Source organism: Dryobates pubescens, chromosome 4 (genome assembly GCF_014839835.1).
Source record: "Dryobates pubescens isolate bDryPub1 chromosome 4, bDryPub1.pri, whole genome shotgun sequence".
Taxonomy (NCBI): domain Eukaryota; kingdom Metazoa; phylum Chordata; class Aves; order Piciformes; family Picidae; genus Dryobates; species Dryobates pubescens.
Genome location: NC_071615.1, coordinates 17,192,247 through 17,209,358, shown reverse-complemented (window position 1 = coordinate 17,209,358; position 17,112 = coordinate 17,192,247). Strand labels below are relative to the sequence as shown.

At 67.2% G+C, this 17,112-nt stretch overlaps 2 protein-coding genes across 2 annotated transcripts; both read right to left on the bottom strand.

Moving 5' to 3' along the window:
- Window positions 1-2,551: 2,551 nt before the first annotated feature.
- STUB1 (STIP1 homology and U-box containing protein 1) lies at window positions 2,552-6,716 on the bottom strand. The gene is made up of 7 exons (XM_054161349.1): window positions 6,412-6,716; window positions 5,297-5,495; window positions 4,301-4,466; window positions 4,079-4,169; window positions 3,392-3,448; window positions 2,924-3,040; window positions 2,552-2,703 (listed from the first exon to the last, which is right to left on the bottom strand). Exons 1-7 carry the CDS (start codon window positions 6,595-6,597, stop codon window positions 2,578-2,580), a joined length of 942 nt encoding a protein of 313 aa, XP_054017324.1. The 5' UTR covers window positions 6,598-6,716; the 3' UTR covers window positions 2,552-2,577.
- A 1,645-nt stretch (window positions 6,717-8,361) lies between these two features.
- Window positions 8,362-15,386, bottom strand: RHBDL1 (rhomboid like 1). Its single transcript, XM_054180702.1, has 8 exons — window positions 15,141-15,386; window positions 11,815-11,973; window positions 11,396-11,620; window positions 10,732-10,880; window positions 10,534-10,646; window positions 10,210-10,310; window positions 9,269-9,329; window positions 8,362-9,166 (listed from the first exon to the last, which is right to left on the bottom strand). Exons 1-8 carry the CDS (start codon window positions 15,177-15,179, stop codon window positions 8,895-8,897), a joined length of 1,119 nt encoding a protein of 372 aa, XP_054036677.1. The 5' UTR covers window positions 15,180-15,386; the 3' UTR covers window positions 8,362-8,894.
- Between the last annotated feature and the right edge of the window lie 1,726 nt (window positions 15,387-17,112).

The following is a 17,112-nucleotide window of genomic DNA, read 5'->3' as shown; positions in this document are numbered from 1 at the left end:
GCAGGGCCCAGGTGGAGGCCTGGAGCTTGTGCTGTTCCCAGGGCTTGGGTGTGGAACTAGTTTTGTTCAGCATCTTCCTCTGCAACCTGGATGAAAGCATGGAGCAGACCCTCAGCCAGGCTACACAGCTGCCAAACCAGGAGCAGTGGCTGACACCACAGCAGGCTGTGAGACCTGCCCAGGATGAGAGCTGGGTGAAGGGAACCTCATGAAGCTCAAGCAGGGCAGGGGTAGGGTCCTGCCCACAGGGAGGAACAACCTCCTGCAGCAGGGCAGGTGAGGGAGGACCTGCTGAGAAGCAGCTCCATGGAGAAAGACCTGGGAGTGCTGGGGCACAAGTTCCCCAGGAGCCAGAAATGCACCCTTGGGGCCAAGGAGGCCAAAGGTGCTCTGGGGGGGGGGGGTCATGAGGAAGAGTGTGGTCAGCAGGGCAAGGGAGGTTCTCCTCCCACTCTGTCCTAACAAGGCCACAACTGGAGTCCCAGTTCTGGGCTCCCCAGGTCAGGAGAGTCAGGAAACTGCTGGAGAGTCCAGGGCAGGCTGCAGAGCTGCTGAGGGGCCTGGAGCAGCTCTGGGAGCAGCAAAGGCTGAGAGCCCTGGGGCTGAGAGCCTGCAGAAGAGCAGCCCCAGAGGGCAGCTGAGCAATGCTCAGCAAGAGCTAAAGGAGCTGTGGGGGGCAAAAGGCTGGGGCCAGGCTCTGCTGAGTGCTGCCCAGGGCCAGCACAAGGGGCAAGGGGCAGCAAGTGTCAGGCAGGAGGTTGGAGCTGAGCAGGAGGAGAAAGTTGTTTGGGGTGAGGCTGCTGGAGGCCTGGAGCAGGCTGCCCAGAGAGGTTGTGGAGTGTCCTGGTGTGGAGAGCTTCCAACCCCCCCTGGGCACTGTGCTGCTGGGCAGGGTGCTGTGGGTGCCCTGCTGGAGCAGGGCTTGGGTGGGTGAGCTCCAGAGCCCCCTTCCAGCCCCAGGCTGCTGGGATGCTCCCAGCCCCTGTAGGCAGGCTGGGGAGCAGCAGAGGCTCAAACCTCCCGAAGGGCCAACAGCAGCTCCCAAGCCAGCCCCTGCCCTGCACAAAGCTCAGCAGCAGGAACCACTCCAGCTCTGTTTTTTTTTCCCCATTTATTGCTGATTCTTACATTTTTCTCTCTCTATTTTGTTGTTTCTTTGCCCTTGGCAAACCCCCAGGGGACGCTCGGAAGCCAGGCAGGCTGTGCCCAAGCTGCTGCAGCCACCGGGGGCCACAGGGCTGTGGGCTGGGTGGGTTTTGTCTTGGGTTGGAAGGGATTTCATTCACAGGAAGCAGATCTTCAACCCCAGGTGGCTGTTCCCAAGGACCCACGGCCCTGGTGGGCCAGCAGCCAGCCCCTTCCGGCCCTGGGAGCAGTTGTCTCCCAGGGAAAGCTGGAGAAGAGTTGGAATCTTGCTGGTTTCCCTCCCCCACGAGTGGCTATTTACAAGGAGGAGAAGACCCAACCTTGGAGCTGGGAGGAAGAGGCAACACCAACGCTCACGGAGAGGGCACCACCCCAGCAAGCTCCTCACAGCCCCTCCCTGGGGCAGGGCACAAGCTCTGGGGAGCAGCAGCTGCCAGAGCCAGGGAGGACCCTGCTCTGTGGGGGGTGAGGGTGGGGGCAAGGCCTTCAGGGCTGCCTCCTGCCAGCTCCTGCCAGGGCTCCCTCCCAGCACTGCGGACCGCCCGGAGCCGGACCCCAGGGAGCCTCGGTGCCCAGCTGGCTGCCCCTGGGGCTCCTGAGGGAGGGGAGATGGCGACGGGGCCTCGCTCCAGCTGGCTGTGCGGGCAGCCTGGGCAGCGAGGAGGGCAGGGAGCCAGCCCCGTGCCGAGGGGCAGCGAGGAGGGCAGGGAGCCAGCCCCGTGCCACAGGGCAGCGAGGAGGGCAGGGAGCCAGCCCCGTGCCGAGGGGCAGCGAGGAGGGCAGGGAGCCAGCACCGTGCCACAGGGCAGCGAGGAGGGCAGGGAGCCAGCGCCGCGCCAGCCGTGCCACGGGGCAGCGAGGAGGGCAGGGAGCCAGCGCCGCACCGGCCGTGCCACGGGGCAGCGAGGAGGGCAGGGAGCCAGCGCCGCACCGGCCATGCCACGGGGCAGCGAGGAGGGCAGGGAGCCAGCACCGTGCCACGGGGCAGCGAGGAGGGCAGGGAGCCAGCACCGTGCCACAGGGCAGCGAGGAGGGCAGGGAGCCAGCACCGTGCCACAGGGCAGCGAGGAGGGCAGGGAGCCAGCACCGTGCCAGCCGTGCCACAGGGCAGCGAGGAGGGCAGGGAGCCAGCACCGTGCCAGCCGTGCCACGGGGCAGCAAGGAGGGCAGGGAGCCAGCGCCGCGCCAGCCGTGCCACGGGGCAGCGAGGAGGGCAGGGAGCCAGCGCCGTGCCAGCCGTGCCACGGGGCAGCGAGGAGGGCAGGGAGCCAGCACCGTGCCACAGGGCAGCGAGGAGGGCAGGGAGCCAGCGCTGTGCCACAGGGCAGCGAGGAGGGCAGGGAGCCAGCGCCGTGCCAGCCGTGCCACGGGGCAGCGAGGAGGGCAGGGAGCCAGCGCTGTGCCAGCCGTGCCACGGGGCAGCGCCGCCCCTCAGTAATCCTCCACCCAGCCGTTCTCCGAGATGAAGGCATCGATCACCTCCTTCATGGCCAGGTTGGGGATCAGCTGCTCCTGGGTCAGGGGGCTGCGAGTCACCGGGTCGAAGTGCCCCACGCGCTGCAGGGGCACCCAGCCGTCACCGCCCGTGCCCACGGGCACCGCGCCCGGCCTGCCGGGGCAGGGCCGACACCCAGCCCCCCTCCCGGCCGGCCGCTTGCCAGCGGCTGGAGAGCGGGTCAAGGCGCACGGCCTCCGCCAGCAGCCACCTGGGCAGGTAGCCAAGGCCAAGGCAGCTGCCTCCGCAGCCGGGCAAGCGCCTGGGAGGTGCTGGTGGTACCTGGAGGTGCTCCTCGATGTCCTTCCTGTCGTAGGTGATGCCGCTGGGCGTGATGCAGGGCTCCCGCATCAGCTCAAAGCTGATCTTCCCACACAGGTAGTCAGGGATGTCCCTCTTCTGGTGCAGGAGGAGAGGCAGAGCTGGGGTCAGGGGGGGCTGGCTGAGCCCAGCCAGGGGCGGGGGCTGGCTGAGCCCAGCCAGGGTCAGCAGGGGCTAGATGAGGCAGAGCTGGGGTCAGGAGGGGGTGGCTGAGCCCAGCACCAGAATCCCAGAGGGGTGGGTGGCTTTCAGGGTGTGGTGTAATGGCCAGGGTGGTCTTAGGGCCTGAGGGCCTTAGAGGGCTTCTCCAGCCAGAACCACTCTGTGATTCCATGGTGCTGGTTCAGGGGGGAGCAGGGCTCAGGGCTGAGGTGGAGGCAGGGAGCAGGGCTGGCTCCTGGTGAGCAGCACCCCTGGGGACACACTCACCTTCCTCTTCTCATCCACCTGGGAGAAGAGCTCATCCATGTCTGCTAGGTACTTGTCCTGGCAAAGAAGGACTTAGGGTGAGGGGACCCCAGTGCAGAGGGCTGTACCCCAAAACCTCCCACTGCTGGGAGCTGTGGCAGGTGGAGATGAGAGGTCCTTGGTGGCCTCTCTTGTCTTCAAGGCCTCCAGCTCCAGGCCAAAGTGCATGGCAGGAGTGATGCAGCTTAAAATAACCTTCCCTCCTGGGACTATTTTTATCCCAGGATTAGTGCCCTGTGCCAGGCCAGGACCCAGACCTGCTGGTGGCCCCCAGAGACCAACACGTAGAGCAGCTGGGGGAGCACAACCAAGAGTCACTGCTGCTGGGCAGGGACAGGAGGTGACAGGGCAGGGACAGCCCTCACGGAGGGACACAAAAGCCACAGCACCTGGCAGAGCATGGGGACGAAGAAGGCCAGGGGAGGAGGATGGGAGGAGGAAGGCCTGGCTCCCCTGGTAGGGGAGGAGGATGGGATGAGGATGGGAGGAGGAAGGCCTGGCTCCCCTGGCAGGGGAGGAGGATGGGATGATGATGGGAGGAGGAAGGCCTGGCTCCCCTGGCAGGGGAGGAGGATGGGATGAGGATGGGAGGAGGAAGGCCTGGCTCCCCTGGCAGGCTCCCTGAGCAGCCCTGCTGCCCCTGCTCACGTGCTTGGCCTCGATGCTGGCCAGCTGCACTCGGCTCCGGCTCTCGTCTGCGCTCTCCTCCTGCTGCGCCTTCCGGCACTCAGCCAGCTCCCTAGGACAGAGTGGGGGGGGTCAGGGAGCTGGGGGGACAGCACCCCCACCCCTCCCCCGCCGCAGGGCACCGCCCGCGGCCCCGAAGCAGCAAGAGGAGCGCGGGGGTGGCAGTGGCCCCCGGGGCCGCACCTCTCCTTCTCGGCCATGATGAGCCTGGTGAGGTAGGAGTGGAGCTCATTCTCCTGGTTGATTCTCCTCTCCTCGATGCTGTTCCACCTCTTCTTCTTGGCGATGCGCAGCGCGCTGGGGATGTCGTCCCCGAAGTTCAGCCTCTGCTCCTTGGCCAGGTTGTAGGCTGGGGAAGAGAAAAGAGCAGCCTGGGTCCTGCAGCTGGGGCAGGGCAAGCCCAAGCACAAGCCCAGGCTGGGTGAGGGGTGGCTGAGAGCAGCCCTGAGGAGAAGGCCTTGGGGGGGTCAGCTGGTGACAAAGTGCCCAGGAGCCAGCACTGGTCCCTGGCAGCCCAGAGGCAGCTGAGTGCTGAGCTGCAGCCAGAGCAGGGAGAGCAGCAGCACAGGGAGGGGATTCTGCCCCTCTGCTCTGCTCTGCTCAGCCCCCACCTGCAGCACTGCCTCCAGCTCTGGGGCCCCCAGCACAGGAAGGACCTGGAGCTGCTGGAGAGGGACCAGAGGAGGCCACAGAGATGAGCAGAGGCTGCAGAACCTCCCCTGTGGGGCCAGGCTGGGAGAGCTGGGGCTGTGCAGCCTGGAGAAGAGAAGGCTCCAGGGAGACCTCAGAGCAGCCTCCCAGTACCTGAAGGGCTCCAGGAGAGCTGGGGAGGGACTTGGGACAAGGGCTGGGAGTGCCAGGCCCAGGGCCAATGGCTTGGAGCTGGGAGAGAGGAGACTGAGAGTGGAGAGGAGGAAGAAATTCCTTGCAGTGAGGCTGGGGAGACTCTGGCACAGGCTGCCCAGGGAGGCTGAGGTGCTGAAGGCCAGGCTGGATGAGACCTTGAGCAGCCTGTGCTGGTGGGAGGTGTTGACAGAGGGCTGGCACTGGCTGATCTCGAAGCTCCCTCCCAACCCAAACCTGTCTTGGATTCTACGCTCCCAGAGCCAGCGCTGGCATCCCTCTTGCCACCCCTGGCGGCTGGAGGGGACAGCGCTGGCACCCTGCCCCCTCACCAACCTCTCTGCAGGTTGGCAATGGCCTCGTCATAGTTCTCCATCTCCATCTGGCACTGGCCCAGGAAGAAGTGAGCCTTCACCGACTGCCCGTCCAGCTCCAGGGCTCGCTTGCAGTCGGCCAGGGCCTTGTCGTGCTGCTGCATCTTCAGGTAGCACAGGGCACGGTTGGTGTAGTAGACAGCGACCAGGGGGTTGCGGTTCTGCAGGGGGACAAAGGTGACAGCCCTGCCGGGCTGGGCGCAGCCACCGCCCCCTGCCCACCACCGCCTGGCAGCCACGGGGCAGGGGGCAATGCTGCCGGCCTGGGGACAGCCAGCAGTGCCCGCTCAGGCTGGCACCCTGCAGACAGTTGCTAGGATCCATGTGGGACACGCTGGGCATGGTTCCTATGAAGCAGCCTGTGTCACATGCCCAGAGTGGGGGACAAGACCCCCCGGCACCAGGCCCCGGAGCCCATCCACCCCAGGGTGGGTCTGCACTGCCAAGCCCAGCCTGGGTATGTGGCTGGGGAAGGGAGGGGGAGGGGACAGGTTCAGGCAGAGTCCAGCTCAGAGCCTGGGGGTAGGGCAGGCCTGGCTGAGGGCTCTCCAAGCCCAGGCAGGGAACCAGCTGTAGGCCAGGCCAAAGTGGGGAAGGCCATGCCCAGGTAGGGCATACAGGCCCGAGGATGGGAGTCCAGGCAAAAGGTGTTCTGCCCTGGGAGAGTCCAGGCCAGGACGAGAAGCAGATGTCCAGGCCAGGGGCGGGGGGGCTTGTGCCAGGGCTGGACCAAATCCTGGGGATGGGTCCAGGCCCAACAAGGATTCAACCCCGGAGTGCGCCCAGACCAGGCCCGGCCCGGCCCGGCCCATAGTGGTTGTCCAGTCCCGGTAGGTCCTGTCCCGCAGGACCCCAGGCCGGAGACGTGGGTGAGGGTCAAGGGTCCCGTCCCGGGAAGATCCAGGCCAGGCTAGACCCAGGAGTGTCCTGTCCCGTGGGATCCAGGTCAGGCCCAGGCCGGGGATCCCGGTCCGGGGGATCCAGGTCAGGCCGGGGCGGGGGGGAGGGGGCGTGTCCCATCTCCGAGGGTCCCTTCCCGGTGGTCCCGTCCCGGGGTGAGGACGCCCCTGGACTCACGATAGCGCGTCCGTAGCAGGCGGCGGCCTCGGGGTACTTGCGGCCGCCGAAGAGCCGGTTGCCCTGCTCCTTGTGCTCCTGCGCGCTGTGGCTCTTCTCGGGGCTGCCGCCTCCGGCACCCCCTCCGCCCGGCCCCGCCGCTCCGGGCCCCGCCGCGCCGCCTTCCCGTTCCTCCTTCCCCTTCATGGCACCACCCGGCCCGGCCCGGCCCGGCCTGGCCTGGCCCGCTGGGGCCGGCGGCTCCGCTGGCTCCGGCCGCGCACTGCGACAGCCGCCGCCGCCACCCCCACCCCCGCCGCGCCGCTTCCGGGGCCGGGCTGCCGCGGGGCGGCGCCGGCAACGCGCCGGGGGCGGGGACGGAGCCGGCAGGGTCAGCCCAGGGGGCGGGAGCCGAGGTGCAGGGGCGGAGTCTGTGGCTGGTGGGCGGGAATGACGGGTGGGTGGAGCCAAAGAGAGGCGGGGACTGGACGTTGGGGCGTGGTAAGGGAGGAGGCGTGTCTTCACAGAGAGGGCGAGGATGGGTCCGGGGTGTGAAGAGAAAGAGTCTGTGATTGGTGTAGAGGGCTGATGGATAGACAGACAGGGCCAATGACAGTGGAGTCTGGGACAGGAGGGTGTGGATTGGGATTGGTAACTGCGGTCTCAGGGGCGGGGCTGGGGGAGGGGGCGGGACACAGGTTAAGGGCTGGGCTGGGGGATTGGATGCACGGACGCGGGGTAGGAGGAGGGTTTGGGGAGCATGAAGGGGGTGCAGGGGATGTGGGGCTGGCGGGGGTGTGGGGATATGGGGTGAGTCCGGGGTTGGATGGGAAGGGGGTGCAGAAGGGTGGGAGAGGGTAAATGGGGGGATGGGAGTAGAAGGAGGGAGGGGAGCGGGGAGCCTGGGGGTGCAGTGACGGTGTGGGGCTGGATGAGGTGCAGGGGTACAAGGGAGGCTTGGGGTTTGACGGGGGCGCTGCAGAAGGGTAAGAGAGGGTAAATGCGGCGGTGGGAGTGGAAGGGGGGCTGGGGGTGTGCGGTGAGGGATACAGATGAGTGTGAGATTTGATGGGAGGGGGCTGGATAGGGAGGTCGGACTGAAGAGGGTTTTGGGGTGCAGGGGCATGGGGGGGTCTGGATGGGAGGGTGTGGGGTACAGCGAGGATCTGGGGTTTGATGGGGGGGCTGTAGAAGGGTGGGAGAGGGTGAATGAGGACACAAGACTTAAAGGGAGGCCATGGGGAGGTACAGGGTGTGGTGGAAGACACATAGCGGGGGGGGAGGGGCTGGATGGGGGTACGGAGTGGGGGAGGGGCGGTGCCGCCTGGAGGGAGGCGTGAATTGAGTGCAGACAGAAGGGATGCGGGGCAGGGGCGGGGGCGGGGGGGTCGTTTGGCTGCCTGCAGCCAGAGCGGGGGGGTGCGCTTGGAGCATGCGAGGCTGGGGAGCGGGGGGTCTTGACTTCCCAGACACACGCAGCCCCGCACCCCTTATCACACCCCCCCGCGCCCACCCCCGCCCCGGGTGCCGTTTCACGCATCCCGGAGTCTTCTGCTCCAGTAACTCCCATTCCCGGCTGCCCGCCCCCCGCCCTGTGCCCACCCGCATCGAGCCAGCAGGGCTGGGGTTGCGGGGTCGGGGGCGGGGGGGATGCCAGGGGTGCCCCTCCTCAGAGACACAGGCTCGGGCAGTGTGCAAAATATTTATTTATACTCCAAAAAGGTCTGGAGGGGCCCCGGGGGGGGGAGGGGAGGTTGGGGCGGGGTTGGGTTTATTTCCCACCCCCCGCGCCCTCATCCTGGGGCGAGCCCCCGCTGTGGGGAGGGCAGCAAAGCGAGGGGAGGGGAAACAAGGGTGGGCAAGGGGATGTGTGTGGGGAGGAGGGTCTGCTGCCATGAGTTGTGCCAGTCTCAGCCCAGCCTCCGGGCTCTCCCCAGCCTCTCCCTTACTCTCTTTTATTATCCCCCACCCCCTATTTTTTTCTTTTATTTATATTTATTTTGGCATAGAAAAATAAATCCTCCTCTTTTGGCACCAGTCCGGCTCAAAGTGCAGGTCCTTGGGGTGAGGGGCAACGAGTCACACCCCCACCCCCCTCCTTTCCCTCAACCCCTCCACCCCGGCGAGGGGGCTAACAGAAGCAAGCAGAGGGATCCCCCCCCCAGATCCCCCTCCCTGCTTGTCTCCTTCCCGAGGGGGCACAGCGGAGCTGAAGCATCCTTTGGGGAGGGGGCACAGCGGGGGTGGTGGTGGGGGCTGGGCAGGGTCTGTAGGGGAGAGGGAGAGGGGATGCGGCCCATGGTGGGGGGAGAGGGGGGGTGCCCGACGCGCTCGCTAGCACCGAGGGGGCAGGCAGGGCGAGGGTGGGTGGCCTGCCCCCATGTCACACGCGTGGGGGCACCTCCCTCCCTCCCCGATCTCCACCGGGCTCGGCGAGCGACGGAACCGCAACAAAAACAACCCAAAGGGTGGGTGCCAGGGTGGGGGGGAGGGCAGAGCGTGGGCTACGGGGGGGGCGGGATCTGTGCCCCCAGCAAGTCGTAGGCGAAGATGTTCCAGAAGACGGCGAAGAGCAGGAAGGTGCCGTAGGAGAGGAGCAGCACCCACCAGCCGCACTGGTCCTGCAGGCTCTCCTCGTAGCTGCGCAGGATGGTCAGCCCCATGCTGATGCCCACGATGGCGCCTGCCAGGTGTGCCATGAAGCTGGGCTGCGGGCCCGAGGCTGGCAGCGGCGGGGAGAAGCGCAGCCAGACGGCTCGCCCCACCTCGGAGCTCACTGCGAAACGGTGCCAGGAGGCGCTCAGCACCCTGGCACCCGCCCAGAGAGGACACATCCAGCGCGGGGTGGGGGGGGGTGAGGGCACGGGTGGGTACTCACTGCACACCAGCGCCAGCACCATCCGCAGCAGCTTGTAAGGGCAGCGCATCCCGGCCCAGTTCTGCGTGTGCACGGACAGGGGGTGGGTGGCACCGGTGGTGCCCTGGCACTGGGGAGCGGGCTGGCACCGGCGCCTCCCAGCGTGCCCCAGGGAAGCTGTACCCTGGCCCACGGAGCACTCCCATCTCTGCTCCTCACCTCCTACACCCACCCATGATGCCACCCAAGGTGCCTCCCACTGTGATGGTGCCCACCTCATGATGTCAACCCGAAGCGTTCCCCACTCAGTGCCACACACTGCCCACCTCATGAGGCCAATGCCACACTCACTGCCCACCCCACGATGCCACCCAACGTGCTCCCCCGCTGTGATGATGCCCACCTCATGATGCAAGACCAATACATCCCCCACCCAATGTCACACCACGCTGCCCAGCCCATGATGCCACTCAAGGTGCTCCCCACTATGAGGGTGCTCACCCCACGGCATCCCCTCCCTAATATCACCCTGCAATGCCACTCACCCTCAACGCCACACCACTGTCACACCATGCTGCCCACTCTACAATGCCACCTTGCAATGGCACCCAACAGCACCATGGCATCTCCCATGCAATGTCACACCATGCTGCCCACCTACAACCACCCCACGATGCCACCCAAAGTGCTCCCTCTCCCTTGCACTGGTGCCCACCCCACAATGCCACCCCACAACATGCTGCCCACACCCCTCCCACCCCGTGATGCCACCCAAAGTGCTAACCCTTTAGATGATGCCCACCCCACAACATCCACCCCTCAGTGTCTCACTGTGCTGCCCACCCTATGAGGCCACCCCATGCCACCCACCCCACACGCCTGTTCCCACGGTCCCACTGCGGTGCTCCCCCTCCCACCCCTTGGTGCCCCCAATGATGCCCCAAATGATGCCAGGTGCTGACCATGACGACGTTGGCGAGATGAGCTGAGCAGAGGGCATAGACCCCCCCTGAGCCCCCAACCAGGGGTGCCCGCATGTCCGTGATGGAGACGGTGAGGGAGCCTGCGGGCACGGGCAGGGCTCAGCAGGGGCTCGTTAGTCACCAGCCACGTCCAGTTAGGGGCTGCCCTACCCCCAGCCCCACCCCGGGGGGGGCAGGACCCAGCGGTCCAGAGCGGGCAGCAAGCAAATCCTCCCCCCAGTCTGCCCGTGCCCTGCCCGGGGCTGGTGCTGGGGACCGATGGGCACAGCCCCGCAGCCCCTCCGCAGCCTGGCACGCACCCACCTGCCAGGACGCCTGCCAGGTAGAGGAAGCTGATGCGCAGGATGCCATGCACCATCTCCAGGGGCACCCCAATCATCAGCTGCAGGAGGGCGTTGAACCCCAGCTGCTCCAGCCTGCCCGGGCACAGGAGGGCACAGGAGGTGGCTCGGGACACGCAGCCCCTCGTGGGGTGCCACCCTGTGCCCCGCAAGGACCTACCCCACGTGCATGAACATGTAGGTGAGGAAGCGCCAGGCGCGGGCCCGGTGCCCGGGGTGGTAGACGAGAGGACTCTTCATGTACTCGGGGTGGTAGGTCTGCAGCACCCACTTGTTCAGCCGGGCGCCGTAGCACAGGAACACGATGATCTGTGCCAACGGCCAGGGCTGGCACCTCCGGCACCGACACAGCCACAGCAGCCCTATTCCTCTGTCCTGCAGCGGCCTCACCTGGCACCTCCACCCCAGGTCTGAACCCCCCGCGGCCACCAGGACATCACCACTGGGGGCACATGTGCCCTCTGCTCTGGGTCTGAGCCTGGGTATGGGCACCGGGACATCACAACCGCTGTCACCCGTCGTTCTCTGCCCCTGGTGTAAACCCTCCATGGCACAGCACAACCAGGGGCACCCATCCTGCCCGCCCCAGACCTCCACCCTGCTGTGGGCACCAGGACGGCACAAGCAGGGGCACCCATCCTGCCCGCCCCAGACCTCCACCCTGCTGTGGGCACCAGGACGGCACAACCAGGGGCACCCATCCTGCCCGCCCCAGACCTCCACCCTGCTGTGGGCACTAGGACAGCACAAGCAGGGGCACCCATCCCGGCCAGCCCACGGGCAGTAGGGCTGGCTCCCGCGGGTGGGCAGCCGCGGGCGGGTACCTGCGTGAGGGTGACGGCTGCCATGAAGACGGGGGGCGGGCAGGAGCGGTGCTGGTAGAAGTACCAGCGCCTGTCCATCTCGCAGGGCAGGATCTCGTAGGCGACGTAGCGCACGAAGCGTTTGTAGATGCCCAGGCCGGTCTCATCCAGCAGCACGTCCCGGGGCAGGGCACGCTGCCCGTTGGCGATGGCACGCTTGAAGCTGCTCGAACGTTTGCTGCTGATCTGCGGAGAGAGGCCGTGCCCGCGGGGACCGCAGGGGCGGCTCGGGCCACCCCCCCGCCCGTCGCCGCCGCCCCGAGGCGGTGCCATCGTCCCACCGACGTCCGTCCCCTCCCCGCTCCCCAAGGTGCCCAGTGCCCACCCCGGGCTGGCACCTGGCCGCTCACCCCCGGCCCCCGCAGCCCCCCGGCACTGACCAGGTCTACCAGCTCCTGATAGCAGACCTGCCCCTCGTCGTTGCCCTGTGCCAGGGCCACCAGCATGTCCAGTTTGGCAGGGTCCAGGGGCAGCTCATGGCTGTGCACCAGGCTGGCAAAGGTCTCCACCCCGATGAAGCCGGTGTGCTCGGGGTCCAGCTGTGGGCATGGCACAGGCGGTCACCAGCGTGCCAGGGCTGCGGCTCCCTGATCAGCCAGGGAGACCTTCTGGTGCCCATCACCCTGGCACCAAGCCTGGCACTATCATGTGGCACTCCACGCCACCTGCCTTGCCTCTGTGAGAGGGGCTACAACCTGCACCCACCCTGTACCCCATACCATGTGGGTGCCATGTGGGTGCCCTGTGCTGAGTGCCCCATGCCACATAACTGCCCTGTGCCACATAGGTGCCCTGCTGCCATGTGGGTGCCCTGTGTTATGCAGGTGCCTTGTGCTGTGCAGGTGGCACATGCCATGTGCATGCCCTGTGCAGTGTGTGTGCCCCATGTCACATGGGTGCCCCTTGCCAGGCAGGTACCCTGTGTCATGTGGGTGCCCTGTGGGCCCCTGTGCCACACAGATGCTCCAAGCCCTGTGGGTGCCTCATGCCACGCAGATGTCCTGTGCCATGAGCGTATCCTGTGCCACAGAGGTGCCCTGTGCCATGCAGATGCCTCACATCACATGAGTACTCCATGCCATGGCTGTGTCCTGTGCCATGTAGCTACCCCATGCCATACGGGCGTGCCACATAGGTGCCCTGTGCCATGCAGGTGCCCCATGCCACATGTGTGCCACAAGCCACATGACTGCCCCGTGCCATGGCTATGCCCTGTGCCATGTGGCTACCCCATGCCATGTGGGTGTCCCATGACATGTGGGTGTCCTGTGCCATGCAGATGCCTCATGCCACATGGGTGCCAGCAGCCACATGACTGCCCTGTGCTATGGCTATGCCCTGTGCCATGTGGTTGACACATGTCATGTGGTTACCCCATGCCATGTGGGTGTCCCTTGACGTGTGGGTGTCATACAAGTGCCCTGTGCCATGCAGGTGCCCCATGCCACATGTGTGCCACAAGCCACATGACTGCCCCGTGCCATGGCTATGCCCTGTGCCATGTGGTTGACACATGTCATGTGGTTACCCCATGCCATGTGGGTGTCCCTTGACGTGTGGGTGTCATACAAGTGCCCTGTGCCATGCAGATGCCTCATGCCACATGGGTGCCAGCAGCCGCATGACTGCCCCGTGCCATGGCTATGCCCTGTGCCATGTGGGTGTCCCATGCCATGTGGGTGTCATACAGGTGCCCTGTGCCATGCAGATGCCTCATGCCACATGGGTGCCAGCAGCCGCATGACTGCCCCGTGCCATGGCTATGCCCTGTGCCATGTGGTCGCCCCATGCTGTGTGGGTACCCCACACCATGCAGGTGTGCCATGCAGGTGCCCCGTGCCGTGCCAGTGTCCCCATCTCCCCGTGGCACAGCCACCACTCTCCCACTCAGCTATTCCTGGCCGCCAGCAGCCTGCCAGCCAGGAAGCCACCAAGCTAAACACACGCGCAGCCCTGGCACAGCCTCCTCCTCCTCCTGCACACCTTCACCACCCTGCTCCATCGTGCCCGGGCACCTTGCACCGTCCTCGGGGCCCCCAGCACTGCCTGGGCACCCTGAGCCCACCACGGGGCACCCAGCACCCTGGGACACCCAGCGCGGTCCTGCTCATAGAGGCAAAGAGCTGAGGGTGGCACAAGGAGGATGGGGACAGGGAAAGGGCACGGGTGGCAGGAGCGCAGCTGGCACCCTGCACCCCACAGCATTGCTCTGTAGCTGGTGTTGGGATCTGCTGGGAAATAGCAGAAGCAGGCTCGTGGGACTGGCACAGAGCTGTGCCCGGCACGGCACTGTACCCCCGCCCCCCCATGCCCTCCGGTCTCACAGCCTAAAGCCTCATTCACAGGGCTGGGGTCCGGCTGCCCAGAACCACTGCCTGGGGCTGGCACGGGCGCAGGGGGCGTGGGGGTGCAGGATGCAGGATGTGGGGCGCAGGATGCAGGGCGGCATGGGGGGAGCAGGGTGGGAAGTAGGGTGCGGGATGTGGGGTGCAAGGCGCAGGCAGCTCTTGCTGCCCCACAGCAGACACCAGCACACAGGAGCAGACCCAGTTTTGGGGGTGCACCAGCACTCTAGTGCCCCCCATTCCTCATGCCCCCCACATGCCACCCCACAGGTGCCACGTGTGTGCCACGCGGGGGCCTGGTACGCACTGTCCCCACCTCAGCGGCCCCCAGAGAGCTCCCGGAGCAGCCGCGAAGCCTCTCCCTGCTTTCAGGATGCGGCTCCCCCCTCTCCAGCGCCACTGACTCCTTCCAGCCCCCCAGCTCCTCGGCCCTGCTGGGCGCTCCCGAGCCCTGCTCTGCTCATCCCGGGGGCCTCAGAGCCCCCACACCCGCGGGTGAGGTGACACGGGGGACAGCATTGCGAAACCCAGGCTGGGGAGGCCGGGGGGGGGGTGGGGTGGTGGAACTCGGCCAAGGTCACGGAGCCAGCCGGGGGGGTGTGAGGGGGGGGAGGGGAGAGGTCTGTGAAGATTCTTGACCCCCCCCGAAAATTCCCTCCCCATGCCCAGGGCGGAGCTTCCAGCTCGGCCCCGGGGGTTGGGGACCAAGCGAACGGGCACCGGGGGCAGGGACGGGGCACAGCGGGTGGTAACGCCCCGGGGGGGGCGATCCTGGCCAGGGAGCGGAGCCCCCAGCGCTGCGCAGCGCTGCTGCTCCACGGCCTGATCCTGCAATCAGGTCACGGGGGCTGGACGCAGCCCCCCGCCAAAGCGAGCAACACCGGGGGGCTGGCGGTGGGCACCGAGCCCCACGGCAGCCTCCCGGGGTCCCATCCTGCACCTGGGGTTCAGCACCCTCTGTCCTTGAGGATACAGCCGGGGAGGGGGAAAGCTGAGGGTGAGGAGGAGGCCACAAGTGAGCTGAGTTGCGCGGCCTCAGCGGCGTAACGGGGGGCAAGGGCTGCCCCCCACGTCCCCCCTCCCCCCCCCCCAGTTACCCGGGGCAGTGCTGTGGGGGGAGACACCGGGAGGATGCTGAGCGCGGGGTACCGGGGCTGCTCCGCGGTACCCACCGTGGGCTGACAGCTCTGCCCGCTGCGCGGCAGCCGTGCCCGGTGCTTGCCAGCATCATCCTCCCCCCGCCATCCAATACACCCCGGGCAGCGATGCCCGGTATCCGGCGGCCCCTCCCGGAGATGTGCTCCCGGTGGCCACCCTCCTTCCCCGGCAGCGCTGCCCGCTGCCCCCGGCGCCGCTCTCACCTGCTCCTGGATGAGCTGGAGCAGGGAGCTCCTGTCCATGCACCCGGCGGGCGGTGGGCTCCGCCGCTCACCCGCGCCCGGGGCCGGCGAACCGGGCAGGGGAGCGGCGCGGGCGGCGGGGGCGGCGGGAGCGGGAGGGACTCTCCCCGCCAGCCCCGCGTTGCGGCGGGTCCGGGAGGGAGCTGCGAGAGTCGGCGGCGCCGGGAGCCGCCGATGGCAGCGGGGCGGCGGCGGCGGCGGCGGCGGCGGCGGCGGGGGCGGGAGCGGAGCCGAACGGAGCCGCCCCCGCCGCAGCGCACGGCGCAGCGCTTCCCGCTTCCCCCTCCACCCCAACCAACATCACCGGGGAACCGGGACCCGCCCCGCCCCGCCGGCACTCCCGACCCCCGAGATATGGCACAGGGGGGACTGGTACCGGGCACCGGCAGCTTGGGGTGGCATCCGCACCCCGGTACGGGCGCCTGCATCCCGGTACCGGTACCTGCATCCCTCTGCTGGTGCCCACGGTCAGTATCATCCTGCTTGGTGCCTACAGCCCAGCGCGGCTCTGCACAGCCCAGTACCGTTCCCACATCCTGGAATGGTTCCTGCATCCCAGCACGGAAGCTGCATCCCTGTACTGCTGCACACAGCCCAGGGTGGCTCCTGCATGCCAGGGTGGCTCCTGCGTGCCAGGGTGGCTCCTGCGTGCCAGGGTGGCACCTACCTTCACCCCAGTACAGGTCTGCACATCCCAGCACAACGCTGGCATCCCAGTACAGGTAGCTGCACCCCAGCGCCCTCAGCTGCACCCCAGGACAGGTCTCTGCCCCCCAGTGTGCCCCCAGCATCCTGCCACAGGGGTCCTGGTGTGGCACCTCCTGGTGTGGCACTTCCAGCCCAGTATGGGCACCGGTAGCCCAGCGCCACACACCTGCAGGATCTGGCACAGCTGTCTGCAGACTTCACCCACCCTGCCCCTGGCACCCACAGGCCAGCTCAGTTCTGGGCACACCCCCCAAGGGTGCCATGCCTGGCACAGAGTGCCTCCAGCACTGGCAATCTGCCCCAGCCTGGCACAGGGTCCCTTGAACTGGCACCTTTACCTGCTGTGTGCAGCAGTACCCAGGCCAGGGCTGCTGCTCCCAGACCCCCACATGCCCTGGCCTGCAGGGTGGCATGGCCCCAGGTCAGCCTTGGCACTGTGCCACAGCTCAGCCCTGCTGTGCGTGCCAGGGGAGCTCTGGGCTTCCCATCTCTCTTGTGGCACGGAGCTGACCCCAGCTGGCCTGGCACTGCCATGGCATGGGGCTGTCCCTGGATGGCCTGGCACGTTTGTGGCATTGGGCTGTCCTTGGCCAGCCTGGCACTGCTGTGGCTATCCATGACCAGCCTGGCACTATCCCCAGCTGGCCTGGCACTGTTGTGGCATGAAGCTGTCTACAGTCAGCCTGGCACTGCTGGGGGGCTACCCATGGCTGGCCTGGCACTACCATGGCACAGGGATGTTCACAGCTGATGTGGTATTGCCATGGCATGGGGCTGTCCTCAGACGGCCTGGTACTACCCTGGCACAGGACTCTGCCCACCCTGGGTCAGAGGGGCAGGGAGCAGCAGCAGGGCTGTGCAGCTGGTGCTGGCTGGCACAGGGCAGGCTGAGCTGCCAGGCAGTGGGGTGATGCCTAGGGACCACACGTGGCCATAGGGGAGCTCCTGCAGCCCTGCCAGGTGCATCCCCTGCCCTGGCACAGCAGCTCTGGCACTATTAATACCCCCTGGCACGTGGCTGCTGCTCCCCTGGGGCACAGCCTGCTTGGCACTCACAGGGAGCACCGCGTGTCCCGTCCCCCCTGGCACCACCTCCCCCACCCTGCAGGCGATACCAGCCCTGCCCTGCCTCCCTGGGTGCCCTGGGCTTTGTGCTGGGGTCTCCTCTCCCACCCTGGCAGCCTGGAGCAGCAGAGGTGCTGGGAGAAGCTGGCACCCCTGCTCC